Source organism: Vitis riparia, chromosome 9 (genome assembly GCF_004353265.1).
Source record: "Vitis riparia cultivar Riparia Gloire de Montpellier isolate 1030 chromosome 9, EGFV_Vit.rip_1.0, whole genome shotgun sequence".
Classification (NCBI taxonomy): Eukaryota; Viridiplantae; Streptophyta; class Magnoliopsida; order Vitales; family Vitaceae; genus Vitis; species Vitis riparia.
In genome coordinates, this window is record NC_048439.1 from 5,511,038 (window position 1) to 5,529,354 (window position 18,317).

At 35.1% G+C, this 18,317-nt stretch overlaps 1 protein-coding gene across 5 annotated transcripts in view; it reads left to right on the forward strand.

The window, feature by feature from the left end:
* The window catches only part of LOC117922073 (protein ANTI-SILENCING 1-like), a 32,739-nt gene that overhangs the window by 2,330 nt on the left and 12,092 nt on the right, over positions 1-18,317 (forward strand). For 4 of the 5 annotated variants that reach the window (XM_034840079.1, XM_034840077.1, XM_034840078.1 and 1 more), the window contains exons 2-7: positions 11,694-12,100; positions 14,252-14,420; positions 14,801-15,291; positions 15,660-15,686; positions 16,336-16,428; positions 18,160-18,238. In XM_034840079.1, coding sequence (XP_034695970.1) covers positions 11,750-12,100; positions 14,252-14,420; positions 14,801-15,291; positions 15,660-15,686; positions 16,336-16,428; positions 18,160-18,238 — 1,210 coding nt within the window. In that variant the 5' untranslated portion in view covers positions 11,694-11,749. The remainder of the gene's footprint in view (positions 1-11,693; positions 12,101-14,251; positions 14,421-14,800; positions 15,292-15,659; positions 15,687-16,335; positions 16,429-18,159; positions 18,239-18,317) is intronic. The other variant, XM_034840080.1, reaches the window with a different exon arrangement.

Sequence of the window (18,317 nt, forward strand, 5' to 3'; positions counted from 1 at the left end):
CACATGAGAACACAAAATTTAATATGGTTCAACAATGTGCCTACTACATCCATGGGAAGAGAGGTAATCAATTCATTGTACTCAAAGGAGTAAATGCAATCTTAGAACTCCCAATTCCCAAAAGTTTTAAATATCTTCCTATATTTTTTCTTAATTTGGAAGGGGAGAAATGGGAAAGTGTTTGACAATATTGAAAAATAGGTCAAACAATTAAACAAACCTTTGTGTATAATTTTTTGAAGCAGGTTAGAGTGCTTAATGAACTTTGTAGAGTGGTTGAGCTCTAAGTGTGGTGTGGGTGGTGTTTATTATCTCCTTATTTTGTTTTTGTCTTTTGGCGTGCTTGTATACCTTGTGTGTGCTTTTGTGCATCCTTTTGTTAGATGCTATTACTACAATTGATCTTTGCCTATAAATTTTTTTTATTGATTTCATTGGTATATTCTATATAGGGATAAACCTATTTCTATAACAAAATCTCACCATAAGACATTCTGTTTTATAATAATAAGAAAGTTTCTTACAAAATATTATCCAAATAGAACATATCAAAGACTTAGAAATAGACTCAAAAGGCAATTTGAAACACTTTTCAACAATCTCCATCTTTACTTAAATTCCCAAACTTGTAAACATCCTAACATGTGCCTTCTTTGAGGTACTAATTGAAACACTTGACCTTCTATCTTTAACAACATGATAAATGAGTAATCTCCAAGACACATGTGCTATAACTTTGTATCATTTGAATTTGACTATGATGTTGTGGAGAGTGCAACTCCGCTTGTAATAGTGTTGCCTATTAAATTATATAAATTTCAAATCTTCTCACCTTCATGATTAATGATGCTCCTTTAGCTATTTTCAACTTTCCATATCCTACTATATTACTATATCCCGAGGCATCTAATGCTCCATGGGAAGTCAAACTCTTCTTCAATTTAAGAATGTGTCTTAACACCTATGAGAGTTCTAACTACTCCATTAAACATTCTGAATTCAATTGTTCCTATCCTTGTAGTCTTACATACTGCGTCATTGCCCACTGAAACGTTCTCACAATCACATGATTCATGTATGTCAAACTAGTCTTAAGGGAACTTATGGTAAGAGTAGACAAAATCTATAATGCAGACATTTTGAAGAAGACTTTCACTAGTTGAAAATACTAAGAAAACTTATTTTGATTCATTACTTTCATCTTTAATTTCAATGAAACTAGTTGCATCTATGGGCTTAATTTGATTCTTTCTTTTTTTTAGGTCTTTTTTCAAAATCTATAATATTTTATGATGTTTTATTCCCTGGTGGTAATATCGATATTCTATGTCTTGATGTGATTGTAGTTCTATCATGAAATTGTTTGTATTCAATGATGTTGAACAATCAATTTTCTTAAAAGCTTAAACTTGTAGGATTTGGGGTCACAATGTATATTATGCACTCTAACATCTTCCTTCACATGTAGCTTCTTTTAGACCTAATATATTGAGGAAATAAAGTAGCCTCTCTTTAGGCTTAATAAATTGAGGAAATAAACATGCGATATGGTTCGAACACATGACCTCCTAGCAAACAAGACTTTGATACCACGTTAGGCAATCAATTTTCCTAAAAGCTTAAGCTTGTAAGATTTGGGTTCACAATGCATGTCATGCACTCTAATAGATGACCTTTCTCTTTGATGATTGAGGGAAAAATATGATTTTCTATCTTTTGAATAATTTGTATGGGGAATATATGTACAAAGCAACTATAGCTTATTTAAGAAGAGTTTGGAAATCCTATCAATACCCACAAATCAGTGGACAACCTAACCAATTACATAAAAATCAGGGAATCATTACAACTAGGAAACTATTCTAATTTTTTCCAAAATTTCTACAATCATACATTGATTTTTGAAAGTTTCAACATTCTCTCTCAAGTTGGTGAATAGATATTATCCATTCACAACTTGTTTGTAATCTTTTGGAATGAAGAGTTGCCCAATCCGCTGGTTAAAATATTTGCCAATTGTCCATGTGTTGGGACATACGGTGTACATATCAACTTGCTCTTAAGCTTCTCTTTGATGAACTACTTATCTATTTCAACATGTTTGGTTCTATCATGGTGAACTAGATTACAATCAATGTTGATGGTTGACTTGTTGTAGTACAACTTCTTTGGTCTTTGCCACTTAATTTTAAGATCATCATGAATGATTTTTAACCTTTGAAATTCATAGATACCATAAGCCATGGCTCTAAAATCTACCTTAACACTTGACCTTGTTGCCATAATCTACTTCTTACTTCTCCAAGTTACTAAATTTCCTTCAAGTTGTGTGCAACACCTTGAGGTTAGCTTTTTGTCTACAACAGACCTAGCCTATGAGCATTTGTGTATGCTTTAAGGCTTAGCTCTGCACCTTTCTTAAACAAAATTCCTTTCCCTGTGTTACTCTTGAGATATTGTAGAACTCTTTAGGTTGCTTGAAAAAGAACATCCTTTTGTGCATGAATTGGTTTATTACTCTTACGACATATGCTATATTCGACTTTGGGTGTGTAAGGTAGACTAATTTGCCAACCTACCTATAATACCTTCCTCGGTCCATTAGCGTACCATCATTGACCTAATTTAGTTTGTGATTTGGTTCAATTAGTGTGTCAATTGGGTTGCATCTCAACATTCCAACTTATTTGAGGAGATCAAGTACTTTTGTTTTGACAAAGATATTCCTTCTTTCGATCAAGCTACTTCAATTCCTAGGAAATACTTTGAGCTTTCCAAGTTCTTTTATTTCAAATTCCTTGGCTAATTGGTTTCTAAGTTGTTGCATTTCTCCATTGGATCATTACCCATCTCATTTATATCATCAACGTGCACAATTAATGTTGTAACTCCCCCTAAAGTTAAGTGCTTAATCAACAATGTGTGATCTCCTTCACTTTGTTTATATTTCATCTTTAAGATTATCTTAGTAAATTTTCCAAACCATGCTCTCAGAGACTACTTCAGCTCATACAAAAGCTTTCTTTAGTTTGCAAGCTTTATTCTTGTTAAAAGCCTTGTAAAAACCTTGTGGTGCCTAAACATACACTTCTACTTCCAACCCTTGAGGCTTGGCTCAAGTGGTAAAGATATGAGGAGGGTTTATGGGAGGTTATAGGTTCAAGTCCTAATGGGGACAAAAATTTACCTATATTAAAAAAAGCATATTCTTTTACTTCCAAATTACCTTTTAGAAATGTTACATCAAATTACTATAATCACTAGTCAAGGTTAGCTGCCAAAAAGTGGCAGCTAGTGGGCCTCCTGCTTTAGTGACCCATGAGGCTACTAGGTTTAAAGTGGGGGTGGAGGGTGGCTTTGGTGGGGATGAGTTAGGGATTCAAAATGTGGGCAGTCAATGGTTGAGTGGAGCCCATAAACCAAAAGGCTTGTGTCCTCTTAGAATCAACGCCTTGTTGGGCTTTTTTCAGCCACCCATAAGGCCACATGTTTGGCAAGGGTGGGGGCCTTGAGGGTGGGTTGTGTTTTTTTGGACTTGGATAAGGGAATGAAGGGCTTACTGAGGATGTTCAAAGATGGGTGGTTCTTCTATAAAGACTTAAGAGAATGAGCAAAGGAGTTGCAGCGGAGATGTGGTCGAAAGGAAAGATCCATTGCCAACGCCGAGACCGACGTGTTCCCATGTGGCGATCATCGATGAGCCCTAGTGGTAGAGGTGAATAGGTATCCTAGCCCTTATCCTCTCTCTACCTTGGGGATTATGGACTTTGGGAGCCAATCGCTTAAGATGTTGCTTCAGGATGGTAGTCTATTGTAGATTTTGGGAAGTGCTGCGAAGGATTCTTTGGGTAAGGAGTTGGTGGTTAGGGTTGAAGAGCTGGAACCCACTTAAGATGTTCCCATGTGGCGATCATCGATGAGCCTTAGTGGTAGAAGTGAACATGTATCCTAGCCCTTATTCTCTCTCTACCTTGGGGATTATGGACTCTGGGAGCCAACCACTTAAGATGTTGCTTCAGGATGGTAGTTTGTTGTAGATTTTGGGAAGTGCTGTGAAGGATTCTTTGGGTAAGGAGTTGGTGGTTAGGGTTGAAGAGCTGGAACCCACTAAGGCTATGGAACTTACTTGCTTTTTGGAGGAAGAGGATCTTGTTAGCCCTCCCACCAAGTTTGTAAATTTTAGTAGCTATATGAGGATGCCGGTTGTAGGGTTTGAGAAGGAGATCCGTTCCCTTTTAAAGAAATTGGAGGCTCGAAAACGGTGTGGGGTTAAGGTCTAGGTGGAAAGAAGAATCATTCCTCGACTACCCACTTTGAGAGGAAATTACGTAAATTAGAGTGCTTGGTAAAAGGGAGAAGCACCAAGGATTCAACATCCGTCTTCTGAGGTTGTTGTTTTGTTTTTATGCTGGTAGTTGGTTTTGGGATAGGGTTGGGTTCAGGGGGTTGGTAGTTTTGTTAAGAGTGGTGGGTTTTTGCCTCTCTTTTTTCTCCTCTTGCATGCTTTGTGGCCTTTTCTGTATACTTCGTGTACTCTGTGAACATCCTAAAAAGTTATCCTCGTAATTTTTGAACTGACAAGAAACTAAAAAAGCTCCTACTTACATCTTAGTAAGCTCAAGCACTTGGTTATCCCAAAAAAACTAAAATTCTCCTTTCTTAGCCCTAGCTTCCATTGCCTACCCATTTTAGGGATCTATCCACGCCAAAACTCCTCACAAGAAGGGTTGACATTTGTTGAACCTTCGTAACTTGAAGACAAATAAGGTGGGCCAAATGTGAATGAATCGGAGACTTGATGACTCTACACTTATGCCTCTCATTAATCCTTCTAACATTCATTGACACACTTTGGTTAATTCCCAAATATTTTTCTCCATCTCTTCCCAATAATTGAGTCAAACTTATAATTAATAGAGCATTTCAACTCATGGAGTTCCCTCTCAAACTTGGATCTAGCAGAATTACTCTTTTTTAACCCTTGCCTCAAAATCTTCCATTTCTTTCGAAGCTCTAATATTCAAAGTTCCAAAATATCCTCTTCAAAACCATCTATTGGAAGTCCCACAAAATTACTAAAAGAGGTTAGCTTGTTGAAGCAACCCTCAAACAAGGTGAAATCCCTCAATGGACACTTTGAAGCACACCCCTTGACCAGAATAAACCTTTCTTCCTTCTCCCCTATCTTAGCTTCATTTTCAAAATTCACATAGTTTGCCTAAAGATCCACCAATGAGTTGTCTTTCAAAATCATTCTAAGGGGAGCACCCTTTACAACCAAGGATGAAAATATCGATAATTACAGATATATCGGTACTTTGATTTTATGGATATATTAGAGATATATCAACGGATATTTTGGAAAAAAATTCGGAAAGCCTAAAATTCATCAAAACTCATGGAAATGTAAGAAAAACCTCATATAAATGTAATTAGAAGTACACTAAACATTTTAAAGTTTTTTTGTTAAATAATTTGATATATGTATGATATAATTTATCATATTTGATAATAATATTGTATGCATCGATAAAAAATATTAATTTTATAAGTGTATATTCATTATTAAATTACATCAAATATTATTTGATAATAATATTATGATATTTGATTATAATATGTTTAATTTTAAAATATCTTTAATATTAAAATTATGATAGATTTAATTCAAATGTATTAAATGATATAAAATAAATAATTTTATGTGTATAATTTTTTAATATTTACTTAATGTATTAATAATATTAAAAACACTATGAAGAAAATTATCATGATAATTTTTATATTTTTGGTAATTAATTAAATGAAAAATTTTCATTTAATTATAAAATAATTATAATTAATTTTTTCTTTAAAATATTATTTTAATATTTTGCTTATATGATAACTTTTAATATATATACATGTCATGGTGCAATATATTTATCAATGGGCGAGCTTGCCCTAATGGTGGGTAAGGTTTATTTCAAACCTTTTGTTTGGGGTTCAAGTCTCCTCATATGCAGGCACAAAATTAAGATATGTTGAGCTTTGATCGTGCCTGACTTGCGTTACAGCTTGTTTGATCATGTCCCTCGACCTGGGTTGTAGTCCACAACAGGCAGCCTTTTTTTGCCGAAAAGATGCTAGCAACTGGAGATATTTTTCCTGTTTCGCTGATTAATTGGCAAATTTTGAAATTTTGGCGAAACTTGTCAATTTTTAACAAAAAATCACCTCATCAATTTTTCGCCTACTTATTTGTTTCATTGGTTGCTAATACACAAAATTTCACCAAAATTATCTAAAATTTTCATCCTTGCTTACAACCCCTTCCTCTAACAAAAGCACATTGACACTCTTCTCCATGTCCCCCAACAAGTTAACCCCTCGTTTCGTCTTTTGCTATATTCCGAACCCATTGGTGGAGAAGAAAGAGAAGGGGACTCACATCCCAAGAAAGAAGAAGGGTTGGGGGGGGGGGTTTGGTTTGTCATACCTTGGAGACAATATTTTGCCAATAAAGCTTTGTCAATTGGAGAGAAGATGATCTTGTTACTCTGTAGCATTGAGGACACTAAGCACCCAATAGACCTATTGCTAGAGTCAACCCCCTCTTAGGGTAGAAGTCTCCCCTATAAGAAGAGAAAGGGCCTAATTAGGCCTTATGACCTTCCAACTCCTTCAAGCCCAGGGAAGCAAGGTTCACACATTCCTCATGTGCCACTAAAGGGATTAAACTTTGGGCCTTTTAACCATCCATGGTCTAAACACCATTTAATACGCCTGAGGCCCCTTATTTGACAACCTTCACTCTATAATTGAGGCCCAACTCCCTTGATAGTCTAAAACCATCCACCTTGCCCTCCTTTAAAGTTGCCCCTGCAGTAAAGAAAAAGGTTGCTCTCTTCCATCACCACCCCATTTGGCTCCCGCTCTTATAGCTGTAACTTTTCCATAAAAAAGCTTGATGTAGCCTTACCTCTAATAGCTTTTAACTCACCGAAGCTCGACACTTCACCAACTTTTGCCCTATCTTGCAAGCCCTAAGACCCCATGCTCCCAAGTGCTTGTGAAGCCTTCATCACCTCCTCCTTTGCCCCCAACCTTTCCTCACAGGGAGTCACCTAAGAAACCGAAGGTGGGAGCTCCCACCATAAATAAACAAAGAAAAATAATTGCCTTACAACTACCTATAGCCTTCGTGACACCTTTCTCCCGTTTGTCTTGGTCAAAACCCTTGCCCACTACATATTCTTTCCCTTGTAGTCTCCTTACCCACCCCCTAAAAGCCCTCACAAGCATCACCCACCTATTTGAAGAAACCTTTGTACCAAAGGAAAAGCAGGAGACTCACTAACCTCACCTAAACATTTTTAGCTTGAACACTTTCCTTGAAATAGCTAGCCTTTGGGCCCCATTTATCAAGCATCGGATTTTTTTGCTTGAATACACACACCTTTTCTTGCAGAACCCTTTCCATTTCCTATGCAAGCTCAAATTCAAACAAAATCAAACAGACTCCCATCAAAGATAGGTTTAGGTTCCCCTTTAATCTCCAAGGGTACCTAGCCCATTCCTTTAAGGGATGTAAAAACAAGGCCTTATATGAGAAGTCTCCCTCACACCCTACTAGATATTGATTGAGGTAATATAATTTGTTGAAAGAGTTAACCCCTCAACCCCAATGGCGCATCCACCACCTTAACATTGAGGCTCTAAAGACTCATTCCTCTAAAAAGGAGGAACCATAGCATTATGCACTTTAGCATCTCTGAATGGAAGCACCACTCCACAACTTCTTAGTTTTTGAGCTAGTACTGACATCCCTTGACAACTCTTTACCTTCAGGGAAGATGAAAATAAATCTTTTTGCTTTTGTTGAAAAAATTTAGCACAAGAGAAACCTTCCCTCATTGCTACAAAGTTGAAGCTTATAGCTTCTCCATTCCTCAAGCCAAGATTTGTTGAAAAACTTTAAGTTTTCCTTCTAATAGCAAGCCTCCACCCTTTCTAGTAGAAAAGGAAGACCTCTTTCTCCAAATCTAAGCCACGTCAAGAAGCCTCAACCCCTTTAATGATTACACCAGAAATCTTTCCTTTGAAAGACTTAACCAAAATTTGACCTACTGCTTGAGGTTTCCCATGGATTTTCCAACATATCTCTTTGGTGTGACGAGGCTTTTTATAGTAGGTGCACCCTACTCCATAGCAGTTGAATGACCTCATTGATTCATTTATAACGGTTTTAGTTGTGCTTCCTTCTCCCTCAACATTCCTCCTGATTCCTCTCACCTTTCTTTTTTTTTTTGGTGGATGCCATGGCTAACCCTTTTGTGGATTGCGAGTGAAGCATGAAGCCTCTTTGGCTTTCTTCATCTCAAATTATTGAGGAGACCCCTTACAATGATGGTAGAGTTTCCTTCGTTAAACCTTGCACTTAGACTTAGTCAAACTCAACTTTGTTTGGTTACTGTTATTTTCGTCTTAATTTCATAAATCAAGGTTGTATCTTGCATCTTGGAGTAGGTTTGGCAGACTATTTCCTAGATCTCCCTCATTGTTGTTAGAAACATATTAATCCCACTTGCTTTATGCAACATTGAATTCCATAACCAAGACATTATCATTGAAGCCTCTTTGTCCCATTTGACAAATGCAAGATCATTTTGAGTAGGTCTGATTCCCATCAAATGGCTTAATTTCCCTTTACAAAGTCTTTTACCATTTGTGACCATTGCAGGTAGTTTCTAGCATTCAATTGATATGATAGTTGAAAATTTTGTAGCTCCTCTTTTGCCTAGTTTTGTTGCACCTCTTTAGATTGGCTTTTAGTTATCATAATAGTGGGATTGACTTTGGATGTTTTGAACATGACTAAGTGTAATATAGAACAAAGGGGTAGGGTTGTATTGTGCATAGGCATAAGAGATTTTTCAAAGTGTTAGAAAATTTTTTTTGGCAGGACAGGCTATTGGGCTTTTATAGAAATTTTTCCCAAAGAGCGACTGCTCCGATATTGTGGGGGGAAATATGATTTTTTTTTTGTCTTTTGGATATATATATATATATATTTGATGCATAAAATGGGGAATATGAAGTATAAATAGAATGCTTAAAAGTGTCACTAAAAAAATAAAGTGAAAAAAAATAGCACCTTCTCAACTAGAGTTTGACTAGTTCACAAAATCTTTAGTGTAAGAAGGACTTGAAGCTATAAAGAACTTAGATCATGCCCCAACATTATAAAGGAAAGAAAATTTTAGCCATTGAACAAAATGCCTCTCATTTTCAAACGACCTATTGATTCTTTCCTTCCAAATTGTCTAGAAAAGGCATAAGGGAACAAATTTTCATACCTTTCTTTTATTTTTACCCATGAAAGAACCGTGTCATCCTAAAAGTGTCTATCTTACTAATGTGGGGAGCACCCATGACACACTAGACAGAGAAAGCAATAAATGCCATAAGATCCTTGCCTTATCATAGTGGTAGAGGATGTGATGAATGGATTTTTTCTTTGTAAGACAATTGAAGCATCTATTCACCTAAAGACCACCCTTTCCTTTAAATGTGATCCAAGGTTAAAACCTTATTCCAAGTAGTGTCCCATGCAAAGAAGCCCACCTTTGGTGACACTTAAGAGACAAAGGGAATAACTATACAAAATAACAACCCATTTAAGTAGAGTTTGACAATCATATCAATCCCAACAAATTTGAGGAGAACCTAACTGTTACATAAAAATTACAATTAGGAAACTACTCTAATATCTTCATAATTTCTACATCTGTACACTGAAGTCGAATCACATGTATTCGCCAACAATGACCTATTCACTTATTCTCTTTTAACTTTGCCACCAAGCATTTGCTTACTATTTTGTTTCAAAAGTTCTATTCTTTTTTTTTATATGATAGTAAATGGTCTAGTAATGTGATCAAACTCCAAAGTCTCTTTACTGTATGTAGGATTATTACTAGATTGTCATATGATAGAGGAAGCAATGCTAACAACAACAAAGTCTCTGTCCTTTTTTCAAACATTGCCCTGAATTGCAACAATTGTGAAGTCAATCAGTTGAAATTATTCAAGTGTTCTAGTATATCTGTTTTTTTTTTTTGTCATTTTAGGCCATACATCTCCCTTTACACATATAACTTGTTTCTTCATATGTTAAATTCACATTATGTATTACCTCATTAGAGAGATTTAGATGGATAGCACTATTGGCTTTCTCATATATCTTTCAAACAACTCATTTGTCATATTTAGACTTGTTCAACTTGCCTTGTAGTGCCTTGTGAATTCCTTGTTGAATGAGTAGATCCTTCATTCATCATTGCCATAGGGAAAGTTATTCCTAGAAAACTATTCTGTACCTAGACTTAGACACTATGTTAGCTTTGAAATTATCTATTATGCAGAAGCAAGCGAGCAACAGTCAAATGAGAACACATGATTTAACATGGTTTGATAATGTACCTACATCCACAAGAAGAGAGAAAACCAATTTACTATACTCAAAAGAATAATTACAATCCTAAAGCTCTCAAATCCTAAAATTCCAAGTTGCACGCAGAAGAACTTATCATTTTATCAAAGTCTCTTTCTATATTCTTTTTCCATTAATAGGAGTTTTTATATAGTGATAAACTTGTTTCTATACAAAATCTCATCATGATACACTTCTTTTATGCTAATAGTATAATTCCTTACAAGTACAATAGGTTCAAAAGGAAGTTTGAGACACTTTTCAATACTAACTTTGATTATTTGTTTCTTTACGTTCCTTAGGACCAATAATCATTAAAGTTTCGCACACTGCAATGTTATGTAGTTTAGGTCAAGATTGTTTTGTAATGGTGTTGAAGAGTTTGAACATGAGGTTCAGTATGAAGAAGTATGACCTTAATAGCTTATATAAGTTCATGCTCTAGGATCTGATCAGGCAATGTCTATACAAAGAATTAAAATTAAGAACACTTTTTAATACCAAATCTGAGTTAAAACAATGATTTCAAAGTGATGCCTGCTGTACTATTGTGTAGAAGGAGGGACTGGTTACTAGGAACTTGAGATTTTTTCAAGTTTTAATGTTTGGAAGCTAGATTTTAGAAGAAAGAAAAATGAACTAAATTAGGAACTATTAACAATAACAAATAATTAAGACTTTCACCTTGTTCTCTACCTTGAGGCTTATGTCTCACCTCATTTGGGCAAAATGCCTCAAGACTGCATTTGGCCATTTAAAACATTGATTGAATCTAGGTAGGCTAAAGAAGCTGTCTCTCCCAATCCATTATCTCTTTTAAGGAGGAATGGCAGAATTTGTGATTATCTCTTGGATTTCTCAGTGCCCCTATGGCAAAAATTGTTCTCTGCTGCTGGTTTAGTTTTTGTTCCCTGAGGAAGATTTCTGTGATAACAGAGATTAGGATCTCTAATGCTACTATGTTGTTTTGTATGACTGAGGTTGTGTGAGATTGGTTGGATAAGTCTCATGCATCTTCTGATTACTTATATGTAAACTTCACCTTGATGTCTTAATTTGCAGTATTCTGTATTTTTCTTGCATTAGTCCTTTATGGCTTTTCTCAAACATTGCCTAGCTTAACTGTTACCAATTTTTGTGTCTGACTAGAATTTTCAATGTACTATTTCTTCTGATGTTTTTATCCTGTATCATAAATTAATTTGTTATTGTTTTTCAGTTCTAGGTTTTTGACAATTACCAGGCTGAGAGTCTCAATTTGGTGACATATACACTATGTCGCATCCCAGCAGAGCTAATGAACATAGTTATGACTTTAAGTGGGGCATTAAGAGTGGAATGGGTGGAAAGAATAGAGATCTGCAGTTTTACGAGTCATTTACTTACGATGGTGTGGAGTACTTTCTTTATGATTGTGTATATTTGTATCAAACTGGTCAACTTGAAACCTATATTGGTAAGCTTGTAAGAATATGGGAGACACCGACCCGAGAAAAGAAAGTGAACATTGTGTGGTTCTTTCGTCCTGTTGATATACGCAGACACTTGGGAGATGATGTACCACACTGGAATGAGATATTTTTAGCTTCTGGGGAGGGTAAAGGCATTTCCAATATCAATGCTCTGGTAAATTTGACTCAGTATTCACGTCCTTTTTAAAATTATGTTTTCCATTGATTCAAACCTGTTACCTATTTTGATGCTGATGTATTTGTATTTTGCCAATATTGCTGAAAATTTGTCATCTTGAAAGAATTCAATTGGAACCTGGTGGATTTTTTTTTTTTTTCAAAAGATAAATATAATATGAAGATTTCCTTCAAGGATTTATTAGGTGAGATAGAAAGTGGTAGGGTTATATACAATATTTATTGAGAAGCTTTCTTCAGATGATATTTATCATTGAGTATTTGATCTTACAACACCACTAACCCCCACCTAAAAAAATAAAAAATAAATGCATCAAGGTGCTAAAGAATATGAAGTTGCAAGTCTACTCTTCTAAATTTGTTAAATGAGTTTACAAAATTTGAATATGATAATATTGTTATTAACAAAAAAGTAACTGACTCAGACTTGTTCTTCATAAGATTATTTCTTTTTTGCTCTCTTAATTTGAGAACCAAGTCCCTTTCTTTCTAGTTGACTTCATTTGGAAATCTAAAGCTGTATGGAAGGTAAAGACCTTTGTATGATTTGTGGTTGATAAGAAGGTCAATGCTAATAATTTGTTGCAGATGAGATCTTATAAAGCTCTCAGCTCAAATCATTGTGTTATATGTTGATCACCTCTTCCTTCATTACCTAGTATCTTTGGGGTTTTGGTATGGACTGTTCCCCTAAATGAGTGACATTTATGAAGTCATCTTCTTAGGCAGCTTTGGGAGGCTTACTAGAGACAAGGTTATGTGGCATTTAACTACTCTCACTTTAATTTGAGTTATTTGGGAGGAGAGGAATGCTAGAATTTTTAGGATGGATGAATTAATGTGGAGGGCATCCCTGACTTGGTTAATGTCCTTTCTTCTCTTTTGACTTCTATAACTGAAGCCTCTTTTGGAACTCCTTTGTGCTTGATGCTGCTAAACTAGAACCTGTTTTGTAGGTCTAAGAGGACTATCGAGGAGTTCCTTTTAGAGTAAAAGCTACTTCTATTAGATTTATTAAAGTTAACTTTAATGGATGTTTTGTAGGTGACCCAAGATGGTTAGGGATGGGAAGTGTGCTTAGAGAACATTATGGTACATTTTTCCAGGATATGCATGAAAAGGTTTGTCCATTGAAATAGAGATTTTAGCATTTTTAGATGGTTTGCAGCAGGTGAGGATGATGATGCTCTCCAATCTCTAGATGAAGGTGATTTTGCACTTATTATTTTGTGAGTATAAGAAGAAAATAATCCATGTGAGTTTGATAGGTGTTTTCACTAACTTGTAGATATTGTTGGTGACTCAAGATCTCTTTAGCTTGGGCAGCATTTAGGGAATCAAGTTATAGATTTGTTAATTGACATCTTTTGTAGGGGACTTTTTAACCCCCTCGAGTTGTATAGTGTGACATCCTTCTTTCTACCTTTGAGTTTATGTCAATAAATTTATTATTTTTGATGCAAAGCTAAATAATTCCCTCTTAAATACATATATTAAGGAAAATTTGGAAGAGATTGGAGGATAAATTTATAGACAACTTCTTATTTTTATTTTCTTCCTTTTCTCTTTCCTTTCCTTTCATCTTTACCTTTTCCCTGTCTTCTTCCAAGAACTGAATAAAACCTTGGATTTGTTCTAAGATGATCCAATCCTCAATAATAGGTTGGAAATTCATTTTAATTTATCATTGGTGGGGTTGTAGGAGGTTTCAAGTTGGAATCCTAGCAAAGACCTCCTACCTTAACAAATAAAAAATAAAAAATAAAAATCTTACGTATAAAAAAAAATTTATCGCTAGGTATAAGGTTGACAATATGGAAAGTTGAATGTGTACAATTAATAGGGGAAGTCTACATGTGTGCCAATTGAATGTTAGATGACTATGCGTAGATCTTGTTCTAACAGAATATTCGTTAGAGAATTTGATGGAGAAACAATAATCGTACTATTAGTCGGGATTTGATTTTGCATATATCTATCTAAGTTTTCTTTGCTAGTAATTGGGACCTAGGTAGGGTTTTTTTCCTTTCATGTAGGTTGCAACTCCTTTATACTTGTAGAATACTTGACAAAAGTCTCTTCAGGGTTATGTCAAAATGTATTTTCTTTTATGTTTTATTCATTTCAGGAAGCTCTGGGTGGAAAATGCAAAGTTGTCTGCACATCTAATGACAAGAGAAATCCTCGAGTGTCTCAAGTAGAACTAAGAGAGGCCGATTACATGTTTTATCGTACCTTTGACATTGGGAGCCTCAAAATTTCAGATAATTTTGCAGATCTAATAGATGGAATTAAAGGTCTGTTTTAAGTTTTATTTTATTTTCTCATTTACCAGGTACCATCATGAATGTGTTTTTTTTTTCCTCGAAAAATAAAGGATTACTGCTTAGATTCACATTTTGACTGTACTGCCCCTTAAGGCATCTACACCTTTTCTCATAAATATTTCAGATCAATTGTTGGTCCCTTGCAATGGTGTCCTGCTTACTGTTGAATATATCTATATATATTTATGTGTGATAGCGTGTGTAAAAGAATAAATAGAATTACATTAACATCTCACAAATATTCTGCTACAGTTAGCGCAGTCAAACAAACTCTAATGGACTAACCTTTCAACTATTTATATGGAAGTTCTATCTTTTTTGTGCTTTTCAACCATTTATATGCATTGCAGTGGAATACTTTTTCAACAGGAAAAAGGACCAAAAGCTACTTAATCCTCGCAATATCAAAGCAAATTTGGAGGTCAGGACTCAAACAATTGATTCAACTTCCAAATCAGATATGAGTACATTAGACATGTGGCCTCTTAAGAAGAGAAAGCTTCTACTCAGTACTGAAAAAGAGTTGCCAGGACTTGGGCCCAATACCTCTCCTCCATCAGAACTAGGGGAGAGAAGTAACATGAGAACTTTGCTGCCATTGCGAATTGCTTCTAAAAGGGACCCTGAGAAGTTAACTGTGTCTCTTCCAGGATTACCTAAACATGAAGAAAAAAATCTGAATCCCAAAGATTCAACTAGCCAGAATAGGGCACGCCCTAAAAAGGTGAAATTTGATGAGAAAGCTATCACAATTCCTGATAAGGCAGCTCCACAACCTGCACAGAATGAGGGCATCAAAGCTCGCACTGGATCCATGGATGATACTAGGAGGCTGGATGCTGTAAGTTTTGATGATTTAAGATCATTTCTCTTCTTCCACAATCAGTTTGTCACAAGTTCGATTCCTGACTACTTGAAAGTATTAAACAGTCAAATGTTGTATGTCTTCAAGTGGCAAAGTTTTTATATTTGCTTTTATAATTTAAGAAAATCTAATATCACATACACAGATGTGTTATTAGGGAATGGGATTCCCCTGTCTTTACCTTGAAACATTATATATCTCCTTTTCTCCTGAAACAAATTATTAGACCAAGAGGACTATTGCACAAGCAGATTTGTGGTTGTGCACAAATTGTTACTTCAAATTGCTAGTTGCATTTTTATGACTGACCTTTATTTTGAAATCTTGTCTTTTAATTCTTGCAGGACAGGAGGAGTTGGTTCAAAGAACTAGTGAGTAGCCATTCTTTAATCTTACAGTGGAATTCCCCTTCATCGCCTGATTGTGCTCAAAACCAACAATGAGACTACCTTTCCCCAGGAGGCTTGCAAAATAAATCAAAAGGCTTCTGGTGCTGGAGAAAAAATAAAGTCGGAGAAAGAAGAATAATAAGGCAAAGTTTGAAGTAACAAAATGCAAGATAAAATGGAATATTTTTTAATGCATAAAATTTTTTCTAGTCTTTTATATAAGAGTTTGCAGTCAGCAAGGAGCATCTGCATGTGTTGCAAAACTGAAAAGAAAAATTCCTTTGGATATAAAAATGATTAAGGAAAGGTTTTAACTGTTAAGGAAATGAATTTTGAAGTTTCCTTTTTAATGAGATAATTGACCATTTTATTTATTCTTACTGTCAACTAGATCTCAGTGAGATATGTGGTACAATGAGGTACTGGATAGTTTCCTCAAGTAAGGACAATACTATTCGAAGTGAAAAATTTTCACAAGTATCTGCAGAAATTTATTCTAGAATTTCTCCACTCTTTTATTAAGTCAACTAAGGATTTGATTGCATGATTTCTGTCTGGAATATTCTTTGACATGCTTTGCTTTATCCATTAGTATTAACTCCTAACTATCTCTTTTCCTTTTTGATTAAAGCCCTGGGATAAAAGAATACAAAGGGCTCATGAACAAGGCACCCTGGTTTTACTAGAAAATCTAGATCGATTCTATACTTCATCAGAGGTCGAGGTATGTAAGATACCCCTTAAATTTGATACACCTGTTTTGCTATGGAATTTTCATTCTCAGTTTGGAAATCTTCATTCTGTACCTTTGCTTTATGTGGCCATTATTTTTCAAACATTTTTTTTTTGTCAATTTGAGATGAGTAAGCATCATAGAAAACAAAGTTTCCAAATATGTCGACAATGCAATCTCAGTTCCGAATAGAACTAAAATAGACTATTTATTTCTCTATTACCAATTAGGTTGGAAAAATCTCTTGCACATTATCTTAATACACTTACTGATTTTTGCTGTTTAACTCCATGGTCACTGTGTTGAACTTGATTATGCACCTATATTTTAGATTTGTTGAAGTTCTTGCTACACCTCATAATGCAAGTTGAAGCTTCAAACATGCCTTCTTGTTGAATTCTTGCAAACTTGATTTATTTTTTGTGAATTGATTAATATTTATGACACTGAAATTTGTAAGTTCTCCTGCTTTAAGCTACCAATTAACCTTTGTGGGCAAGTCATAGTAGGCAGATTAGAAGTTATGGATAAATAGATAGATAGATGGAGAATAAGCAGGTTGAAAGACTTGAACTCAAGGCATCTTAACTGTAGCTCTAGTACGGCATTAAACTACCTATTGACTAAAAACTTAAACTGGTAGGTTGTAGACCAACAATGTATACCAGACTAATACCCTGTACATTCTAAGCAATGCTGCATATGGTCTTGTTATTGTTGCTTTATGTGGGAAAATCATATATATTTTGATTTTTTCTATTCAGTCAAAAAACAAACACTATCTAAGAAAACAAGAAACCAACATATTTTTTATCACTCAAATAGATAGATAAACGCAGAATAAGCAGATTGAAAGACTTGAACTCAAGGCATCTTAACTGGAGCTCTAGTACTGCATTAAACTGCCTATTGACTAAAAACTTAAACCGGTAGGTTGTAGACCAATAATGTATACCAGACTAACACACTGTACATTCTAAGCAATACTGCATATGGTCTTGTTATTGCTGCTTTATGTGGGAAAATCATAGTAGGCATATAAGAAATTGTGGACGAATATATAAATAGAGGGGAAAATAAACAAATTAAAAGACTTGAACTCGAGGCCTCTAATTGGCCAGAGCTCCAATACCATGTTAAGCTATTAATTGACCTAAAAGCTTAACTTCCTAGGTTATAGACCAACAAGGCATGCTTGACTAGCACCTGTACATTTTAAGTAATACCATATATGTTCTTGTTATTATTGCGTTATGTTGATGGCATGTGTTAGAAAAGATTCCAACTTCAAAAGTTTTACAACAGAAATTTATTTTGGAGCCTTGATCCATTAGAGCATTAGATTCTGTGTAGCCTCATCAGATTGGAACTTCCAGCTACCATATTTTGATATTGTGCTTTTTAGGTTTAATCTTTCATTCCTTTCTTACAATTTCCCTTTTCTCAACCACACACACACACACACACACAAATTCCCATCTATAGCATGAAAAGTATGTCGTCATGGATTTGTCCAAAGCTTGAAACTTAAATTTAGTTTGGAAGCTATCTGGTGCAATGTGGGATTTTCTTTTTCTATATATATAACAATCATACCTTTACCTCATATTGACCACTATTGCTAGTTGTGGCCTAGATCGAGCAGCATATATTAGACTAGGGAACATTGTCATATGGTGTAGTCCCAATGATCTCATTGCTTCTGTTCATTTTTCTCCTTAGGATCTGGTATGGCATGCTTTTAAAGTAAGGGCCACTGCGAAGATGATACAGTGCGGTACTTTTTCTAGCCCACACAATGGTATGGTATTTTGTTGTGGCTCTGTTGTTCTCTGTATGCTAATCAAACAATTATATTCCTTAATTGGTAATCGATCTTT